This window comes from Taudactylus pleione, unplaced genomic scaffold, assembly GCF_031769625.1.
Source record: "Taudactylus pleione unplaced genomic scaffold, aTauple2 ptg000608l, whole genome shotgun sequence".
Classification (NCBI taxonomy): Eukaryota; Metazoa; Chordata; class Amphibia; order Anura; family Myobatrachidae; genus Taudactylus; species Taudactylus pleione.
The window spans coordinates 2,165,001-2,187,887 of NW_028285010.1; the positions used below are offsets into that span (position 1 = coordinate 2,165,001).

Below are 22,887 nucleotides of genomic sequence, written 5' to 3' on the forward strand. Positions count from 1 at the left end.
ATAATGTACAACGCTCGCTACACTCGGCAGAGCTCAGGACAGCGCCCTCGTATGACATGTAGTGCAGAATGACAGCACCGGTGACCATCACACCATAATGTACAACGCTCGCTACACTCGGCAGAGCTCAGGACAGCGCCCTCGGATGACATGTAGTGCAGAATGACAGCACCGGTGACCTTCACACCATAATACCATAATCTACAACGCTCGCTACACTCGGCAAAGCTCAGGACAGCGCCCTCGGATGACATGTAGTGCAGAATGCCAGCACCGGTGACCATCACACCATAATGTACAACGCTCGCTACACTCGGCAGAGCTCAGGACAGCGCCCTCGTATGACATGTAGTGCAGAATGACAGCACCGGTGACCATCACACCATAATGTACAACGCTCGCTACACTCGGCAGAGCTCAGGACAGCGCCCTCGGATGACATGTAGTGCATAATGACAGCAACGGTGACCATCCCACCATAATGTACAACGCTCGCTACACTCGGCAGAGCTCAGGACAGCGCCCTCGGATGACATGTAGTGCAGAATGACAGCACCAGTGACCTTCACACCATAATGTACAACGCTCGCTACACTCGGCAGAGCTCAGGACAGCGCCCTCGTATAACATGTAGTGCAGAGTGCCAGCACCGGTGACCTTCACACCATAATGTACAACGCTCGCTACACGCGGCAGAGCTCAGGACAGCGCCCTCGGATCACATGTAGTGCAGAATGACAGCACCGGTGACTTTCACACCATAATGTACAATGCTCGCTACACTCGGCAGAGCTCAGGACAGCGTCCTCAGATGACATGTAGTGCAGAATGACAGCACCGGTGACCATTGCACCATAATGTACAACGCTCGCTACACTCGGCAGAGCTCAGGACAGCGCCCTCGGATGACATGTAGTGCAGAATGCCAGCACCGGTGACCATCACACCATAATGTACAACGCTCGCTACACTCGGCAGAGCTCAGGACAGCGCCCTCGCATGACATGTAGTGCAGAATGCCAGCACCGGTGACCATCACACCATAATGTACAACGCTCGCTACACTCGACAGAGCTCAGGACAGCGCCCTCGGATGGCATGTAGTGCAGAATGACAGCATCGGTGACCATCACACCATAATGTACAACGCTCGCTACACTCGGCGGAGCTCAGGACAGCGCCCTCGGATGACATGTAGTGCAGAATGCCAGCACCGGTGACCATCACACCATAATGTACAATGCTCGCTACACTCGGCGGAGCTCTGGACAGCGCCTTCGGATGACATGTAGTGCAGAATGACAGCACCGGTGACCTTCACACCATAATGTACAACGCTCGCTACACTCGACGGAGCTCAGGACAGCGCCCTCGGATGACATGTAGTGCAGAATGCCAGCACCAGTGACCATCACACCATAATGTACAACGCTCGCTACACTCGGCAGAGCTCAGGACAGCGCCCTCAGATGACATGTAGTGCAGAATGCCAGCACCGGTGACCATCACACCATAATGTACAACGCTCGCTACACTCGGCAGAGCTCAGGACAGCGCCCTCAGATGACATGTAGTGCAGAATGCCAGCACCGGTGACCATCACACCATAATGTACAATGCTCGCTACACTCGGCAGAGCTCAGGACAGCGCCCTCAGATGACATGTAGTGCAGAATGCCAGCACCGGTGACCATCACACCATAATGTACAACGCTCGCTACACTCGGCAGAGCTCAGGACAGCGCCCTAGGATGACATGTAGTGCAGAATGCCAGCACCAGTGACCATCACACCATAATGTACAACGCTCGCTACACTCGGCAGAGCTCAGGACAGCGCCCTCGGATGACATGTAGTGCAGAATGACAGCACGGGTGACCATCACACCATAATGTACAACGCTCGCTACACTCGGCGGAGCTCAGGACAGTGCCCTCGGATGACATGTAGTGCAGAATGCCAGCACCGGTGACCATCACACCATAATGTACAATGCTCGCTACACTCGGCGAAGCTCAGGACAGCGCCCTCGGATGACATGTAGTGCAGAATGCCAGCACCAGTGACCATCACACCATAATGTACAACGCTCGCTACACTCGGCGGAGCTCAGGACAGCGCCCTCGGATGACATGTAGTGCAGAATGCCAGCACCGGTGACCATCACACCATAATGTACAATGCTCGCTACACTCGGCGGAGCTCAGGACAGCGCCCTCGGATGACATGTAGTGCAGAATGACAGCACCGGTGACCTTCGCACCATAAAACTACAACGCTCGCTACACTCGGCAGAGCTCAGGACAGCTCCCTCAGATGACATGTAGTGCAGAATGCCAGCACCGGTGACCATCACACCATAATGTACAACGCTCGCTACACTCGGCAGAGCTCAGGACAGCTCCCTCGGATGACATGTAGTGCAGAATGCCAGCACCAGTGACCATCACACCATAATGTACAACGCTCGCTACACTCGGCAGAGCTCAGGACAGCTTCCTCAGATGACATGTAGTGCAGAATGACAGCACCGGTGACCATCACACCATAATGTACAATGCTCGCTACACTCGGCAGAGCTCAGGACAGCGCCCTCGGATGACATGTAGTGCAGAATGCCAGCACCGGTGACCATCACACCATAATGTACAACGCTCGCTACACTCGTCAGAGCTCAGGACAGCGCCCTCGGATAACATGTAGTGCAGAATGACAGCACCGGTGACCTTCACACCATAATGTACAACGCTCGCTACACTCGGCAGAGCTCAGGACAGCGCCCTCAGATGACATGTAGTGCAGAATGCCAGCACCGGTGACCATCACACCATAATGTACAACGCTCGCTACACTCGGCAGAGCTCAGGACAGCGCCCTCAGATGACATGTAGTGCAGAATGCCAGCACCGGTGACCATCACACCATAATGTACAATGCTCGCTACACTCGGCAGAGCTCAGGACAGCGCCCTCAGATGACATGTAGTGCAGAATGCCAGCACCGGTGACCATCACACCATAATGTACAACGCTCGCTACACTCGGCAGAGCTCAGGACAGCGCCCTCGGATGACATGTAGTGCAGAATGCCAGCACCAGTGACCATCACACCATAATGTACAACGCTCGCTACACTCGGCGGAGCTCAGGACAGCGCCCTCGGATGACATGTAGTGCAGAATGCCAGCACCGGTGACCATCACACCATAATGTACAATGCTCGCTACACTCGGCGGAGCTCTGGACAGCGCCTTCGGATGACATGTAGTGCAGAATGACAGCACCGGTGACCTTCACACCATAATGTACAACGCTCGCTACACTCGACGGAGCTCAGGACAGCGCCCTCGGATGACATGTAGTGCAGAATGCCAGCACCAGTGACCATCACACCATAATGTACAACGCTCGCTACACTCGGCAGAGCTCAGGACAGCGCCCTAGGATGACATGTAGTGCAGAATGCCAGCACCAGTGACCATCACACCATAATGTACAACGCTCGCTACACTCGGCAGAGCTCAGGACAGCGCCCTCGGATGACATGTAGTGCAGAATGACAGCACGGGTGACCATCACACCATAATGTACAACGCTCGCTACACTCGGCGGAGCTCAGGACAGTGCCCTCGGATGACATGTAGTGCAGAATGCCAGCACCGGTGACCATCACACCATAATGTACAATGCTCGCTACACTCGGCGAAGCTCAGGACAGCGCCCTCGGATGACATGTAGTGCAGAATGCCAGCACCAGTGACCATCACACCATAATGTACAACGCTCGCTACACTCGGCGGAGCTCAGGACAGCGCCCTCGGATGACATGTAGTGCAGAATGCCAGCACCGGTGACCATCACACCATAATGTACAATGCTCGCTACACTCGGCGGAGCTCAGGACAGCGCCCTCGGATGACATGTAGTGCAGAATGACAGCACCGGTGACCTTCGCACCATAAAACTACAACGCTCGCTACACTCGGCAGAGCTCAGGACAGCTCCCTCAGATGACATGTAGTGCAGAATGCCAGCACCGGTGACCATCACACCATAATGTACAACGCTCGCTACACTCGGCAGAGCTCAGGACAGCTCCCTCGGATGACATGTAGTGCAGAATGCCAGCACCAGTGACCATCACACCATAATGTACAACGCTCGCTACACTCGGCAGAGCTCAGGACAGCTTCCTCAGATGACATGTAGTGCAGAATGACAGCACCGGTGACCATCACACCATAATGTACAATGCTCGCTACACTCGGCAGAGCTCAGGACAGCGCCCTCGGATGACATGTAGTGCAGAATGCCAGCACCGGTGACCATCACACCATAATGTACAACGCTCGCTACACTCGTCAGAGCTCAGGACAGCGCCCTCGGATAACATGTAGTGCAGAATGACAGCACCGGTGACCTTCACACCATAATGTACAACGCTCGCTACACTCGGCAGAGCTCAGGACAGCGCCCTCAGATGACATGTAGTGCAGAATGCCAGCACCGGTGACCATCACACCATAATGTACAACGCTCGCTACACTCGGCAGAGCTCAGGACAGCGCCCTCAGATGACATGTAGTGCAGAATGCCAGCACCGGTGACCATCACACCATAATGTACAATGCTCGCTACACTCGGCAGAGCTCAGGACAGCGCCCTCAGATGACATGTAGTGCAGAATGCCAGCACCGGTGACCATCACACCATAATGTACAACGCTCGCTACACTCGGCAGAGCTCAGGACAGCGCCCTCGGATGACATGTAGTGCAGAATGCCAGCACCAGTGACCATCACACCATAATGTACAACGCTCGCTACACTCGGCGGAGCTCAGGACAGCGCCCTCGGATGACATGTAGTGCAGAATGCCAGCACCGGTGACCATCACACCATAATGTACAATGCTCGCTACACTCGGCGGAGCTCTGGACAGCGCCTTCGGATGACATGTAGTGCAGAATGACAGCACCGGTGACCTTCACACCATAATGTACAACGCTCGCTACACTCGACGGAGCTCAGGACAGCGCCCTCGGATGACATGTAGTGCAGAATGCCAGCACCAGTGACCATCACACCATAATGTACAACGCTCGCTACACTCGGCAGAGCTCAGGACAGCTCCCTCAGATGACATGTAGTGCAGAATGACAGCACCGGTGACCATCACACCATAATGTACAACGCTCGCTACACTCGGCAGAGCTCAGGACAGCGCCCTCGGATGACATGTAGTGCAGAATGCCAGCACCGGTGACCATCACACCATAATGTACAACGCTCGCTACACTCGTCAGAGCTCAGGACAGCGCCCTCGGATAACATGTAGTGCAGAATGACAGCACCGGTGACCTTCACACCATAATGTACAACGCTCGCTACACTCGGCAGAGCTCAGGACAGCGCCCTCAGATGACATGTAGTGCAGAATGCCAGCACCGGTGACCATCACACCATAATGTACAACGCTCGCTACACTCGGCAGAGCTCAGTACAGCGCCCTCAGATGACATGTAGTGCAGAATGCCAGCACCGGTGACCATCACACCATAATGTACAATGCTCGCTACACTCGGCAGAGCTCAGGACAGCGCCCTCAGATGACATGTAGTGCAGAATGCCAGCACCGGTGACCATCACACCATAATGTACAACGCTCGCTACACTCGGCAGAGCTCAGGACAGCGCCCTCGGATGACATGTAGTGCAGAATGCCAGCACCAGTGACCATCACACCATAATGTACAACGCTCGCTACACTCGGCAGAGCTCAGGACAGCGCCCTCGGATGACATGTAGTGCAGAATGACAGCACGGGTGACCATCACACCATAATGTACAACGCTCGCTACACTCGGCGGAGCTCAGGACAGTGCCCTCGGATGACATGTAGTGCAGAATGCCAGCACCGGTGACCATCACACCATAATGTACAATGCTCGCTACACTCGGCGAAGCTCAGGACAGCGCCCTCGGATGACATGTAGTGCAGAATGCCAGCACCAGTGACCATCACACCATAATGTACAACGCTCGCTACACTCGGCGGAGCTCAGGACAGCGCCCTCGGATGACATGTAGTGCAGAATGCCAGCACCGGTGACCATCACACCATAATGTACAATGCTCGCTACACTCGGCGGAGCTCAGGACAGCGCCCTCGGATGACATGTAGTGCAGAATGACAGCACCGGTGACCTTCGCACCATAAAACTACAACGCTCGCTACACTCGGCAGAGCTCAGGACAGCTCCCTCAGATGACATGTAGTGCAGACTGCCAGCACCGGTGACCATCACACCATAATGTACAACGCTCGCTACACTCGGCAGAGCTCAGGACAGCTCCCTCGGATGACATGTAGTGCAGAATGCCAGCACCAGTGACCATCACACCATAATGTACAACGCTCGCTACACTCGGCAGAGCTCAGGACAGCTCCCTCAGATGACATGTAGTGCAGAATGACAGCACCGGTGACCATCACACCATAATGTACAATGCTCGCTACACTCGGCAGAGCTCAGGACAGCGCCCTCGGATGACATGTAGTGCAGAATGCCAGCACCGGTGACCATCACACCATAATGTACAACGCTCGCTACACTCGTCAGAGCTCAGGGCAGCGCCCTCGGATAACATGTAGTGCAGAATGACAGCACCGGTGACCTTCACACCATAATGTACAACGCTCGCTACACTCGGCAGAGCTCAGGACAGCGCCCTCAGATGACATGTAGTGCAGAATGCCAGCACCGGTGACCATCACACCATAATGTACAACGCTCGCTACACTCGGCAGAGCTCAGGACAGCGCCCTCAGATGACATGTAGTGCAGAATGCCAGCACCGGTGACCATCACACCATAATGTACAATGCTCGCTACACTCGGCAGAGCTCAGGACAGCGCCCTCAGATGACATGTAGTGCAGAATGCCAGCACCGGTGACCATCACACCATAATGTACAACGCTCGCTACACTCGGCAGAGCTCAGGACAGCGCCCTCGGATGACATGTAGTGCAGAATGCCAGCACCAGTGACCATCACACCATAATGTACAACGCTCGCTACACTCGGCAGAGCTCAGGACAGCGCCCTCGGATGACATGTAGTGCAGAATGACAGCACGGGTGACCATCACACCATAATGTACAACGCTCGCTACACTCGGCGGAGCTCAGGACAGTGCCCTCGGATGACATGTAGTGCAGAATGCCAGCACCGGTGACCATCACACCATAATGTACAATGCTCGCTACACTCGGCGAAGCTCAGGACAGCGCCCTCGGATGACATGTAGTGCAGAATGCCAGCACCAGTGACCATCACACCATAATGTACAACGCTCGCTACACTCGGCGGAGCTCAGGACAGCGCCCTCGGATGACATGTAGTGCAGAATGCCAGCACCGGTGACCATCACACCATAATGTACAATGCTCGCTACACTCGGCGGAGCTCAGGACAGCGCCCTCGGATGACATGTAGTGCAGAATGACAGCACCGGTGACCTTCGCACCATAAAACTACAACGCTCGCTACACTCGGCAGAGCTCAGGACAGCTCCCTCAGATGACATGTAGTGCAGAATGCCAGCACCGGTGACCATCACACCATAATGTACAATGCTCGCTACACTCGGCGGAGCTCAGGACAGCGCCCTCGGATGACATGTAGTGCAGAATGACAGCACCGGTGACCTTCGCACCATAAAACTACAACGCTCGCTACACTCGGCAGAGCTCAGGACAGCTCCCTCAGATGACATGTAGTGCAGAATGCCAGCACCGGTGACCATCACACCATAATGTACAATGCTCGCTACACTCGGCGGAGCTCAGGACAGCGCCCTCGGATGACATGTAGTGCAGAATGACAGCACCAGTGACCTTCGCACCATAAAACTACAACGCAGTGCAGCATAAGCAAAAGTAATTTTTCCCCATAGATGGTAGAAGGCAAAACAACTTCCCCAGGAACGGATACATACATGTGACTGATTACATGGATTATATTGTATCCCAGAGGTTCCCATAGGTGGTGAAATCAAACTGACTGAGGTCCTAATTCAGCTATCTCTGCTCAACCATGGATATCTCTAAAACCTGAACTGTTGGGGAGCCTTGAGGACAGCGTTGGGACCCTCTGTTGTACCCTCTTTCTGTACAGACCCGTATAGATGACACAGGTTGAGCAGAGCCGATGCCCCTCTAAGTACGGTGTGATTTAGCAGAGATATTTGGAAGTATGATCCAAGAAAAACTTAGCAGCAACCCTAACGCACCCGTTTCCCTTTACACCCGGCTTTAATTGGCGACAAACTAAGACGGCTTTCAGCCACCAGTTCCCTGCGCCCATTACATGCATTCTCCCTCAGCTTTGGTGTATAACAACGCAAAGGTCTTGGCTCTCTTAGAAGAAGCCGCCGCCTACCGGTGAGTAATGCCGAGCGTCCACCGTACCTGTTTCTTTTTTTCCAACTTCTCCAGCTTTTCCCGTTTTTTCTCCTTCTCCAGAGCTTTGCTTTTCACCAGGATGGTGCCGGCCCGGTCTGACGAGACTTTCTTATTGAGGATTTTGGACATGGCGTCGGCCCATCCTTTGTTTCGATCTCCATCAGTCTCCGTCTGGTCTTTTGCGTCGGGGCCTGTTGTATCCAGTTCATCGCCACCGTCGGAAGAGGAGCCTCCATCTTCAAAGTCACAGCTCCCTTTGGAAACTGAATGAGCGCAACACAAAATAGTTTTTAATAGAAATAAAAACAAAACGATAAGTGTCTATAGATCGACTACATTGGGCTAAAATAACGGGACTGCAAAATAGTGTTATCTGTCACCTCTAGCGGATAATCGTTACAGAGACATTAACCGCGATGGGCAGCTCCACTAAGCGTTAGACGCCAGCAGTAAGCGTTTAAGCGTCTGACTTACTGGGGGCGATTCAATTGTTTTTTACGACGTGATAATTAATGCGCGCCCTCACCGGGTTTAGCCGTGTAAAACGGCTAAGCCCGTCTAAAGTTCTGGATAGTATGCGCTAACTGCGGTAGAGCGCTCTAACCAGGGGGTTTCTCACACATTTCTGCTCGCACCCTCCTGAGGGTGCGAACAGAAATGCCGGCGCTGGCGGCTATCGCGCCCCGATGGAGCAACAATTGAATTGCTCAGTCGGGCGGCTTAAATAAAAAGCCGCCGGCAAAAGATTTGAATCGCCCCCACCGGCTTCCCGGATATACCGGACATCCATTATTGCACGCCAGCGGCAAATCTAACAGAAGGAATTAGAGGATGAGTCCAACACAATTATAGATCATAAAGACTGAAAGCTAAGAAGAAAAGTACAATGACCAACCTGGAATAATGAAAGACAACAGCCCGTTTAGGACAAGCCCTCCATAATCAAATATGCCCCTTGCCCAAAGCAAATCCAGCGCTATAAATATATGCAGAAGGGAGATAAATAATACATTGGATCAGTATTATAAACGCCTGGAAGCTGCTGAATAATATTGGGGTGTGCAGCACCTACATGTCAGCAGTGTAAAGCTTTAGGCGATATGTAGATAAATTGACGTAATTAAAAAGTGATCAACAAATGTATCACTGAGAAGGGGTCTTCTCTAACCGCTTTACATTTCAGCTGTGGACGCCGCCGTTCTGTGGCCCGAATCCACGTCCCGTCACCAGGGGGATCGGTGCCACCTTGATGCCCCCGACAGGACGTCCAATCACCGTGTGACACAATGATGCCCCCGACAGGACGTCCAATCACCGAGTGACACAATGATGCCCCCGACAGGTCGTCCAATCACCGGGTGACACAATGATGCCCCGACAGGTCGTCCAATCACCGGGTGACACAATGATGCCCCCGACAGGTCGTCCAATCACCGGGTGACACAATGATGCCCCCGACAGGTCGTCCAATCACCGGGTGACACAATGATGCCCCCGACAGGTCGTCCAATCACCGGGTGACACAATGATGCCCCCGACAGGTCGTCCAATCACCGGGTGACACAATGATGCCCCCGACAGGTCGTCCAATCACCGTGTGACACAATAATGCCCCAGACAGGTCGTCCAATCACCGGGTGACACAATGATACCCCAGACAGGTCGTCCAATCACCGGGTGACACAATGATGCCCCAGACAGAGCGATTTTTTATATATATATCCCCAAACAAAATGAAGCCACCACTCCATCAATTCATCTTTTTCAATGCAGTGTTATTTTAATCTGCACCTCCCTGTATAAAGACACCACGACGCTATGACACTAAGTATCAAGAAACATATATGAACCGTTTTCACTTGTTTGTGACTGCTGGACGTGGAATTCAGCATTGGTGTCTTTATAGTGGGTGGTGAAGATTAAAATAACACTGCATTGAAAAAGATGAATTGATGGAGTATTGCCTTCATTTTGTTTGGATAGATATATATATATATTTTTACATACATATTCAGTAGCTTTTTAAAGAAGAAGAAAGTGAAGGTTTGATAGAATGAACGCTAAGTGTCCGCAGATGTTGCGAATACGCTCTGTGTAAACATACCTTAACAATCTGCTTTGTTACATATTATTAATGGTTGGCAATACACAAAGCAGATTCATTTAAATACATTTCAATTTCCGCAAGAAATACATTTCAGCCTAAAGTTTTTTCTATCTCCATAAAACACACGGAGTAACCTGCTGACTATTTCCGTGTGTCCATTTGCTGAACAGATAAGAGGTGAAATAAATCCCCACTAGATTCATCTTTGCAGCTTATGTACGATTACTGAGAACAGAGTACAAGACTGACCTCTAGAGGACACATGGAGTAATGCAGCCACATCAGTATGAACAGCAACTAAAGATTACCCAAATGTGGTTATTATTAGAGTTATGTTTTTATTATGGCCCGAGCACAAAGTAATAGGATCTCTGTCCAGTTTGGCCACAATCTCGGAACCTTAGGGCTGAAGAGCCGGATTACTTCCAGAAGAAATGCGTTAGCGTAGTTTGGAAGAAAATCGGCCACACAGGCTGACTGCAGCCATCTACAATCAGCTGTCAGGACATGCACAGTAATGATCTAAGGGTGATATATTATTATAGGGGAAAAGCATAATTTTGGGGGTGACCAGCTGCAATATTGCTAGCAGATCTTGCAGTGGGGCACTATATAACCCAGTGATCGCGGTGAGTGACAAAACATGTGGATCGCAGGGACCCTCCACTTTAAAAAAAAAATTGGGTCCTACCTGACAATTTATGGGTCCCATCATAATATATGCTCTCGAGCTCCCCACATGCTACCAAACATCACCACATACCCCTAGTATGTGTGTGTATACTCTGCACGCTATCAATATAGCAACTATTTGCTTACCAGCTGTGCTATATTGATAATGTGCAGAGTATTACTGTGTTACTGCAGTCTATCTGGGTTCTTATTAACCATGGATTATTACGATGTCATATGCAGGCAGATGTTGCCTATACTTTGTTATTATATACCTTATTACTTTTAATGGATTTTTTGTACTTTAACAATATGTTGGTGAAGGGATCACTGGGCGTGACATCATCAACCTGCTTCCCATGGCCGGGAAATGTGCCTGACATGCGGCTACATTGGTGAAGGGGAGCACCTATATATGGTGAGTAGAGCATGTTTTCTGTATTGCCCTGATGAAAATGCGCTAGCATTGAAACGTTGGTTTTTGCTACCTGGTGGCCTGTTGTGTCTTTTAAATCCCTGAGTGCCCCCGATTGTGTGACTCTGTGTAGAATATAGTGGTTACCATCATCTTCACGACGGAGGTGAACGGGGTCAGATCTCCGCAGTATGCAGTCAGTGCCAGAAAATCCATATTATATATATATATATAATATTCACATACACATTAGGTTATGCGCTCCCGCACCTAGGGCTGCCATCAGAATCGGTGGGGCCCAGGACTGATAGAATAGGCAGCTGCCCTGGTGACCTCATGGATATACAGTACAGGAGAAAAGGCAGCATCACGGGTCCTATCATGTAAGACTTCAAATGACAAAAAGTGTCTGTGCCCACCTCCATCCAGAGTTTTATTAAGAACATATTGCTAAAAGTCCAGATGGACTGAAACTTTGGGCACAGTCACTGTTTGTCATTTGAATTCTTGCATGAAAGTATCCATGAGAGAACATAGTATACAACCCATAATATTAATATACCCCACCGCACAAAACACTACTACACAACTCCCAGATACAATACTACGCCCCTCAACCCACCTCACCCCCAATAATATTAGTATACAACCCCTGGAGATACATTACTACAAACCCCAACCTACCTTGCCTACCAGATAGTATACAGTCAGGTGCATAAATATTGGGACATTGACAGAATTTTCAGATTTTGGCCTCTATTCACCACCACAATGGCTTTAAAATGAAACAAACAAGATGTGCTTTACCTGCAGACTTTCAGATTTAATTTGAGGGTAATTACATCCAAATCAGGTGACCGGTGTAGGAATTACAATGGTTTCTGTATGTGCCTCCCACTTTTTAAAGGGCCAAAAGTAATGGGACTATCAACTCAAAAGCTATTTCATGGACAGGTGTGGGCTATTCCCTCGTTATTTCATTATCAATTAAGCAGGTAAAAGGTCTGGAGTTGATTCTAGGTGTGACATTTGCATTTGGAATCAGTTGCTGTCGACTCTCAATATGAGATCCAAAGAGCTGTCACTATCAGAGAAGCCATCATTAGGCTGAAACATCATAACAAACCCATCAGAGAGATAGCAAAAACATTAGGTGTGACCAAATCAACTGTTTGGAACAGTCTTAAAAAGAAAGAACGCACCGGAGAGCTCAGCAACACCAAAAGACCCGGAAGATCACGGAAAACAACTGTGGTGGATGACAGAAGAATTATTTCCCTGGTGAGGAAAAACCCCTTCACAACAGTTGGCCAAATCAAGAACACTCTCCAGTAGGTAGGTGTATATGTGTCACAGTCAACAATCAAGAGAAGACTTCACAAGAGTGAATATAGAGGGTTCACCACAAGATGTAAACCATTGGTGAGCCTCAAAAACAGGAAGACCAGATTAGAGTTTGTCAAACAACATCTAAAAAAGCCATTACAGTTCTAGAACAACATCCTATGGACAGACGAGACAAAGATCAACTTGAACCAGAGTGATGGGAAGAGAAGAGTATGGAGAAGGAAAGGAACTGCTCATGATCCAAAACATACCACTTCATCAGTGAAGCATGGTGGTGGTAGTGTCATGGCGTGGGAATGTATGGCTGCCAATGGAACTGATTCTCTTGTATTTATTGATGATGTGATATGTGACACCTGTATATCTGTGTGCTCCTGAGTCTGTATATGGGAGACTGCGCTGAGTAATGTGACACCTGTATATCTGTGTGCTCCTGAGTCTGTATATGGTAGACTGCGCTGAGTAATGTGATATGTGACACCTGTATATCTGTGTGCTCCTGAGTCTGTATATGGGAGACTGCGCTGAGTAATGTGATATGTGACACCTGTATATCTGTGTGCTCCTGAGTCTGTATATGGAGACTGCGCTGAGTAATGTGATATGTGACACCTGTATATCTGTGTGCTCCTGAGTCTGTATATAGGAGACTGCGCTGAGTAATGTGATATGTGACACCTGTATATCTGTGTGCTCCTGAGTCTGTACATAGGAGACTGCGCTGAGTAATGTGCTATGTGACCCCTGTATATCTGTGTGCTCCTGAGTCTGTATATGGGAGACTGCGCTGAGTAATGTGATATGTGACACCTGTATATCTGTGTGCTCCTGAGTCTGTACATAGGAGACTGTGCTGAGTAATGTGATATGTGACACCTGTATATCTGTGTGCTCCAGAGTCTGTATATAGGAGACTGCGCTGAGTAATGTGATATATGTGACACCTGTATATCTGTGTGCTCCAGAGTCTGTATATAGGAGACTGCGCTGAGTAATGTGATATGTGACACATGTATATCTGTGTGCTCCTGAGTCTGTATATGGGAGACTGCGCTGAGTAATGTGATATGTGACACCTGTATATCTGTGTGCTCCTGAGTCTGTATATGGGAGACTGCGCTGAGTGATGTGATATGTGACACCTGTATATCTGTGTGCTCCTGAGTCTGTATATGGGAGACTGTGCTGAGTAATGTGATATGTGACACCTGTATATCTGAGTGCTCCTGAGTCTGTATATGGGAGACTGTGCTGAGTAATGTGATATGTGACACCTGTATATCTGTGTGCTCCTGAGTCTGTATATAGGAGACTGCGCTGAGTAATGTGATATGTGACACCTGTATATCTGTGTGCTCCTGAGTCTGTATATAGGAGACTGCGCTGAGTAATGTGACACCTGTATATCTGTGTGCTCCTGAGTCTGTATATGGGAGACTGCGCTGAGTAATGTGATATGTGACACCTGTATATCTGTGTGCTCCTGAGTCTCCATATGGGAGACTGCGCTGAGTAATGTGATATGTGACACCTGTATATATGTGTGCTCCTGAGTCTGTATATGGGAGACTGCGCTGAGTAATGTGATATGTGACATCTGTATATCTGTGTGCTCCTTAGTCTGTATATGGGAGACTGTGCTGTGTAATGTGATATGTGACACCTGTATATATGTGTGCTCCTGAGTCTGTATATGGGAGACTGTGCTGTGTAATGTGATATGTGACACCTGTATATCTGTGTGCTCCTGAGTCTGTATATGGGAGACTGTGCTGAGTAATGTGATATGTGACACCTGTATATCTGTGTGCTCCTGAGCCTGTATATAGGAGACTGCGCTGAGTAATGTGATATGTGACACCTGTATATCTGTGTGCTCCTGAGCCTGTATATAGGAGACTGCGCTGAGTAATGTGATATGTGACACCTGTATATCTGTGTGCTCCTGAGTCTGTATATGGGAGACTGCGCTGAGTAATGTGATATGTGACACCTGTATATCTGTGTGCTCCTGAGTCTGTATATGGAGACTGCGCTGAGTAATGTGATATGTGACACCTGCATATCTGTGTGCTCCTGAGTCTGTATATGGGAGACTGTGCTGAGTAATGTGATATGTGACACCTGTATATCTGTGTGCTCCTGAGTCTGTATATGGGAGACTGCACTGAGTAATGTGATGTGTGACACCTGTATATCTGTGTGCTCCTGAGTCTGTATATGGGAGACTGCGCTGAGTAATGTGATGTGTGATACCTGTATATCTGTGTGCTCCTGGGTCTGTATATGGGAGACTGCGCTGAGTAATGTGATATGTGACACCTTTATATCTGTGTGCTCCTTGGTCTGTATATGGGAGACTGTGCTGAGTAATGTGATATGTGACACATGTATATCTGTGTGCTCCTGAGTCTGTATATAGGAGACTGCGCTGAGTAATGTGATATGTGACACCTGTATATCTGTGTGCTCCTGAGTCTGTATATGGGAGACTGCGCTGAGTAATGTGATATGTGACACCTGTATATCTGTGTGCTCCTGGGTCTGTATATGGGAGACTGCGCTGAGTAATGTGATATGTGACACCTGTATATCTGTGTGCTCCTGAGTCTGTATATGGGAGACTGCGCTGAGTGATGTGATATGTGACACCTGTATATCTGTGTGCTCCTGAGTCTGTATATGGGAGACTGTGCTGAGTAATGTGATATGTGACACCTGTATATCTGAGTGCTCCTGAGTCTGTATATGGGAGACTGTGCTGAGTAATGTGATATGTGACACCTGTATATCTGTGTGCTCCTGAGTCTGTATATAGGAGACTGCGCTGAGTAATGTGATATGTGACACCTGTATATCTGTGTGCTCCTGAGTCTGTATATAGGAGACTGCGCTGAGTAATGTGACACCTGTATATCTGTGTGCTCCTGAGTCTGTATATGGGAGACTGCGCTGAGTAATGTGATATGTGACACCTGTATATCTGTGTGCTCCTGAGTCTCCATATGGGAGACTGCGCTGAGTAATGTGATATGTGACACCTGTATATATGTGTGCTCCTGAGTCTGTATATGGGAGACTGCGCTGAGTAATGTGATATGTGACATCTGTATATCTGTGTGCTCCTTAGTCTGTATATGGGAGACTGTGCTGTGTAATGTGACACCTGTATATCTGTGTGCTCCTTAGTCTGTATATGGGAGACTGTGCTGTGTAATGTGATATGTGACACCTGTATATCTGTGTGCTCCTGAGTCTGTATATGGGAGACTGTGCTGAGTAATGTGATATGTGACACCTGTATATCTGTGTGCTCCTGAGCCTGTATATAGGAGACTGCGCTGAGTAATGTGATATGTGACACCTGTATATCTGTGTGCTCCTGAGCCTGTATATAGGAGACTGCGCTGAGTAATGTGATATGTGACACCTGTATATCTGTGTGCTCCTGAGTCTGTATATGGGAGACTGCGCTGAGTAATGTGATATGTGACACCTGTATATCTGTGTGCTCCTGAGTCTGTATATGGAGACTGCGCTGAGTAATGTGATATGTGACACCTGCATATCTGTGTGCTCCTGAGTCTGTATATGGGAGACTGTGCTGAGTAATGTGATATGTGACACCTGTATATCTGTGTGCTCCTGAGTCTGTATATGGGAGACTGCACTGAGTAATGTGATGTGTGACACCTGTATATCTGTGTGCTCCTGAGTCTGTATATGGGAGACTGCGCTGAGTAATGTGATGTGTGATACCTGTATATCTGTGTGCTCCTGGGTCTGTATATGGGAGACTGCGCTGAGTAATGTGATATGTGACACCTTTATATCTGTGTGCTCCTTGGTCTGTATATGGGAGACTGTGCTGAGTAATGTGATATGTGACACATGTATATCTGTGTGCTCCTGAGTCTGTATATAGGAGACTGCGCTGAGTAATGTGATATGTGACACCTGTATATCTGTGTGCTCCTGAGTCTGTATATGGGAGACTGCGCTGAGTAATGTGATATGTGACACCTGTATATCTGTGTGCTCCTGGGTCTGTATATGGGAGACTGCGCTGAGTAATGTGATATGTGACACCTGTATATCTGTGTGCTCCTGGGTCTGTATATGGGAGACTGCGCTGAGTAATGTGATATGTGACACCTGTATATCTGTGTGCTCCTTAGTCTGTATATGGGAGATTGTGCTGAGTAATGTGATATGTGACACCTGTATATCTGTGTGCTCCTGAGTCTGTATATGGGAGACTGCACTGAGTAATGTGATGTGTGACACCTGTATATCTGTGTGCTCCTGAGTCTGTATATGGGAGACTGTGCTGAGTAATGTGATATGTGACACCTGTATATCTGTGTGCTCCTGAGTCTGTATATAGGAGACTGCGCTGAGTAATGTGATATGTGACACCTGTATATCTGTGTGCTCCTGAGTCTGTATATGGGAGACTGTGCTGAGTAATGTGATATGTGACACCTGTATATCTGTGTGCTCCTGAGTCTGTATATGGGAGACTGCGCTGAGTAATGTGATATGTGACACCTGTATATCTGTGTGCTCCTGAGTCTGTATATGGAGACTGCGCTGAGTAATGTGATATGTGACACCTGTATATCTGTGTGCTCCTGAGTCTGTATATGGGAGACTGCGCTGAGTAATGTGATACGTGACACCTGTATATCTGTGTGCTCCTGAGTCTGTATATAGGAGACTGCGCTGAGTAATGTGATATGTGACACCTGTATATCTGTGTGCTCCTGAGTGTGTATATAGGAGACTGCGCTGAATAATGTGATAGGTGACACCTGTATATCTGTGTGCTCCTGAGTCTGTATATGGGAGACTGCGCTGAGTAATGTGATATGTGACACCTGTATATCTGTGTGCTCCTGAGTCTGTATATGGGAGACTGTGCTGAGTGATGTGACACCTGTATATCTGTGTGCTCCTGTGTCTGTATATGGAGACTGTGCTGAGTAATGTGATATGTGACACATGTATATCTGTGTGCTCCTGGGTCTGTATATGGGAGACTGTGCTGAGTAATGTGATATGTGACACCTGTATATCTGTGTGCTCCTGGGTCTGTATATGGGAGACTGTGCTGAGTAATGTGATATGTGACACCTGTATATCTGTGTGCTCCTGAGTCTGTATATGGGAGACTGCGCTGAGTTATGTGATATGTGACACCTGTATATCTGTGTGCTCCTGAGTCTGTATATGGGAGACTGCGCTGAGTAATGTGATATGTGACACCTGTATATCTGTGTGCTCCTGAGTCTGTATATGGGAGACTGCGCTGAGTAATGTGATGTGTGATACCTGTATATCTGTGTGCTCCTGAGTCTGTATATAGGAGACTGCGCTGAGTAATGTGATGTGTGACACCTGTATATCTGTGTGCTCCTGAGTCTGTATATAGGAGACTGCGCTGAGTAATGTGATGTGTGACACCTGTATATCTGTGTGCTCCTGAGTCTGTATATGGGAGACTGCGCTGAGTAATGTGATGTGTGACACCTGTATATCTGTGTGCTCCTGAGTCTGTATATGGGAGACTGCGCTGAGTAATGTGATGTGTGATACCTGTATATCTGTGTGCTCCTGATTCTGTATATGGGAGACTGCGCTGAGTAATGTGATATGTGACACCTGTATATCTGTGTGCTCCTGAGTCTGTATATGGGAGACTGCGCTGAGTAATGTGATATGTGACACCTGTATATCTGTGTGCTCCTGAGTCTGTATATGGGAGACTGTGCTGAGTAATGTGATATGTGACACCTGTATATCTGTGTGCTCCTGAGTCTGTATATGGGAGACTGCGCTGAGTAATGTGATATGTGACACCTGTATATCTGTGTGCTCCTGAGTCTGTATATGGAAGACTGCGCTGAGTAATGTGATATGTGACACCTGTATATCTGTGTGCTCCTGAGTCTGTATATGGGAGACTGCGCTGAGTAATGTGATATGTGACACCTGTATATCTGTGTGCTCCTGAGTCTGTATATGGAGACTGCGCTGAGTAATGTGATATGTGATATCTGTGTGCTCCTGAGTCTGTATATGGAGACTGCGCTGAGTAATGTGATATGTGACACCTGTATATCTGTGTGCTCCTGAGTCTCTATATGGGAGACTGTGCTGAGTAATGTGATATGTGACACCTGTATATCTGTGTGCTCCTGAGTCTTTATATGGGAGACTGCGCTGAGTAATGTGATATGTGACACCTGTATATCTGTGTGCTCCTGAGTCTGTATATGGGAGACTGCGCTGAGTAATGTGATATGTGACACCTGTATATCTGTGTGCTCCTGAGTCTGTATATGGGAGACTGCGCTGAGTAATGTGATATGTGACACCTGTATATCTGTGTGCTCCTGAGTCTCTATATGGGAGACTGCGCTGAGTAATGTGATATGTGACACCTGTATATCTGTGTGCTCCTGAGTCTCTATATGGGAGACTGCGCTGAGTAATGTGATATGTGACACCTGTATATCTGTGTGCTCCTGAGTCTGTATATAGGAGACTGCGCTGAGTAATGTGATATGTGACACCTGTATATCTGTGTGCTCCTGAGTCTGTATATAGGAGACTGCGCTGAGTAATGTGATGTGTGACACCTGTATATCTGTGTGCTCCTGAGTCTGTATATGGGAGACTGTGCTGAGTAATGTGATATGTGACACCTGTATATCTGTGTGCTCCTGAGTCTGTATATGGAGACTGCGCTGAGTTATGTGATATGTGACACCTGTATATCTGTGTGCTCCTGAGTCTGTATATGAGAGACTGCGCTGAGTAATGTGATATGTGACACCTGTATATCTGTGTGCTCCTGAGTCTGTATATAGGAGACTGCGCTGAGTAATGTGATATGTGATCCCTGTATATCTGTGTGCTCCTGAGTCTGTATATGGGAGACTGTGCTGAGTAATGTGATGTGTGACACCTGTATATCTGTGTGCTCCTGAGTCTGTATATAGGAGACTGCGCTGAGTAATGTGATATGTGACACCTGTATATCTGTGTGCTCCTGAGTCTGTATATGGGAGACTGCACTGAGCAATGTGATATGTGACACCTGTATATCTGTGTGCTCCTGAGTCTGTATATAGGAGACTGCACTGAGCAATGTGATATGTGACACCTGTATATCTGTGTGCTCCTGAGTCTGTATATAGGAGACTGCGCTGAGTAATGTGATATGTGACACCTGTATATCTGTGTGCTCCTGAGTCTGTATATGGGAGACTGCGCTGAGTATTAGTTGGAGTACCGCAAGGCTCAGTGTTGGGTCCTCTGCTTTTCTCAATCTATATCACCTCTCTTGGCTTTCAGTATCATCTGTGCGCGGACGATACTCAAATCTACCTTTCCTCCCCAGATTTGTCTCCACCTGTGCTTGTCCGTGTCACGTAATATATCCAAAACGGAATTAATTATATTACCACCAGCCAATAGTAGTTACCAACCTGATATTACTGTTGACAACTCGACAATCATCCCTACAACGCAAACTCGCTCTCTAGGTGTCATCCTTGACTCTGAATTGTCCTTTGTTCCCCACATTCAATCTGTCTCTAAATCCTGTTACATACATATCCAAAAATCGACCATATCTTACACAAAACTCTAATATACACACTTGTTATTTCCCGCATTGACTATTCCAATAGTCTCCTTACTGCTCTCCCCACTACAATCCATTGTGAATGCAGCTGCGAGGTTGATCTTTCTCACCAAACGTTCAGTGTCTGCTGATCCACTCTGTCAGTCCCATCATTGGCTGCCCCTCTTCTATCGTATTCGATATAAAATACCCTCACACAAAGCTATTAACCAAACCACACCAACATACATCTCTTCATTCATCTCAAAATATCTTCTCAACCCGACCTCTCCGCTCTGCGTCTCTCATCCCCGCACATTACTTGCTTCCATTCACGGTTACTGGACTCTTTTCAGGCTGCACCCACTCTATGGAATGTCCTCCCATGCACAATAAGACTTTCCTCTAGTCTCCAAACATTCAAGCGCTCTCTGAAAACTCACCTCTTCAGGCAAGCTAATCAGAGTCCAGGATCGCCCACCTAACCTTCACAGCTTCCCTATGTAACTCCCTTCTTATAGTAAACACCTATCACATCTTCTCTTTCTTCAATTTCCCGTCCTCCTAACCCTAGGCCAACTTTCCAGTGTGACTGGATTATACAGCCCACCTAGAATATCTGCAGTCGGGCTGGACCAATTTGCAATATATAGCACCTATCCTTGTGTATCAACACCTATTTCCCTATAGATTGTAAGCTTGCGAGCAGGGCCCTCTTACCTTTAGGTCTGTCTTTTAAAACCCAGTCTTGTTCTATTAATGTTGATTCAAATTGTAAAGCACAATGGAATATGCTGCGCTATATAAGTAACTGGTAATAATGATAATAATATACAGTATATATGTCTGGTAGGTGGTTCGGACTAACGCCATATTTAGATCATACGCCAATTGGTGATTTATTTGCATGTCGTAATGCCAGTATAAACGTCTACAAAAAATATCATTTCAAAAATGTGCACTGCGCAGGAAGCAAAGCCATAAAACCGCCAACGTTTGCGGTAACACTAGGCACAGGGATTGTTAGTACCATGGTCATTAACACTTAAAGTGGGGGGGAGAGGGGTTATGAACCAGGACAAACATTATGGCGCGTGTAGTTCGCGTTGGGTACATCTCAGACTCTATTGCTGTGCCACATAGGTGTTGGCAATCAGTGCTCAGTGCGTTTGGATGCCGGTGTGCCAGGTAGGGCTGGCATTGTAAGACACTTGTGTTTTCTGATCTAGCACCGCAGGTAATAATGTAACTAATGTTTGGAACAGGGAGAAGTGGACGTTCCCTCTAATAAAGGGAAATAGTTAAACTGCACTAGAACTCAGCCTTTCCATGTAATACTCTTTATTTTAATAAGATCCAGATTTATAAAACCATATCAATATGTATTTCCACACAAGAAGCACAGATGGGAGAAGAAATATTTCCCCAGAAGACGCCACCAGCGCAGGGGAACGGTTACCTTACACTTCAGATCTCGCTATGAATGGCGCTTGCGGTCTGTTTTACTTGATAATAAAAAGCAGATCTCCGGAACAGTGTGCAGCCATTCATCTGTCCGTGTCTACTTTATGTAGCGTGATAAATACTAGGTGGTCCCAAGACACCAGCAGCTCAGCTAAAAGGCCTCAGATGTTCCCTACACACAAGTTATTCCATCACGAAGGTCTGAGGCAGACACGGAGCAGCCTCAAGCATCACACGGGGACCTTATAGGAAGAGACCAGGAATGGTCCTAGGTCTCCAAGTTACTGTTCTGTTATAGGAACCATTGTGACCAGTCCCAACACTGCCTCGTATGTTAGCAAGGTGAGCCCAATCTAAGGATATATATATATATATGTATATATATATTTATATATATATATACACACACACAGCACCTGATTGGACTGTAGGCATCATCACTACACTGAGCCTAGCAGTAGGTCGGTGTGCTACATTACATGTAAGAATTGCAGTACATAGGAACGCTCTCAAAAAGTGATCCCTTGAGTTCTAAGGATGGGTGCGGCTCGTCCTCAGCATATAGCCTATACAAAGGGGACAAATCCCACTTGTCCAAAACACTGAAAGAATTTTAATGAGGAAAGAAAATAACTCAACTACCAGTAACCGCATATGGGCATCAGTGGATTAGGCGGCAGAATGATGGTACAAGATGGCATCACTAAAGTGGGCGGGGCTAAATGCACTACAGAGAGCAGTGCAGAGACAGGGGATGGAGCAAGATGGCATCACTTAAGTGG

At 48.0% G+C, this 22,887-nt stretch overlaps 1 protein-coding gene across 1 annotated transcript in view; it reads right to left on the bottom strand.

The window, feature by feature from the left end:
• RRP15 (ribosomal RNA processing 15 homolog) overlaps positions 1-22,887 on the bottom strand; it is a 91,101-nt gene that overhangs the window by 47,097 nt on the left and 21,117 nt on the right. Inside the window, exon 2 of the mRNA XM_088454020.1 lies at positions 8,474-8,730. Coding sequence (XP_088310146.1) covers positions 8,474-8,730 — 257 coding nt within the window. The remainder of the gene's footprint in view (positions 1-8,473; positions 8,731-22,887) is intronic.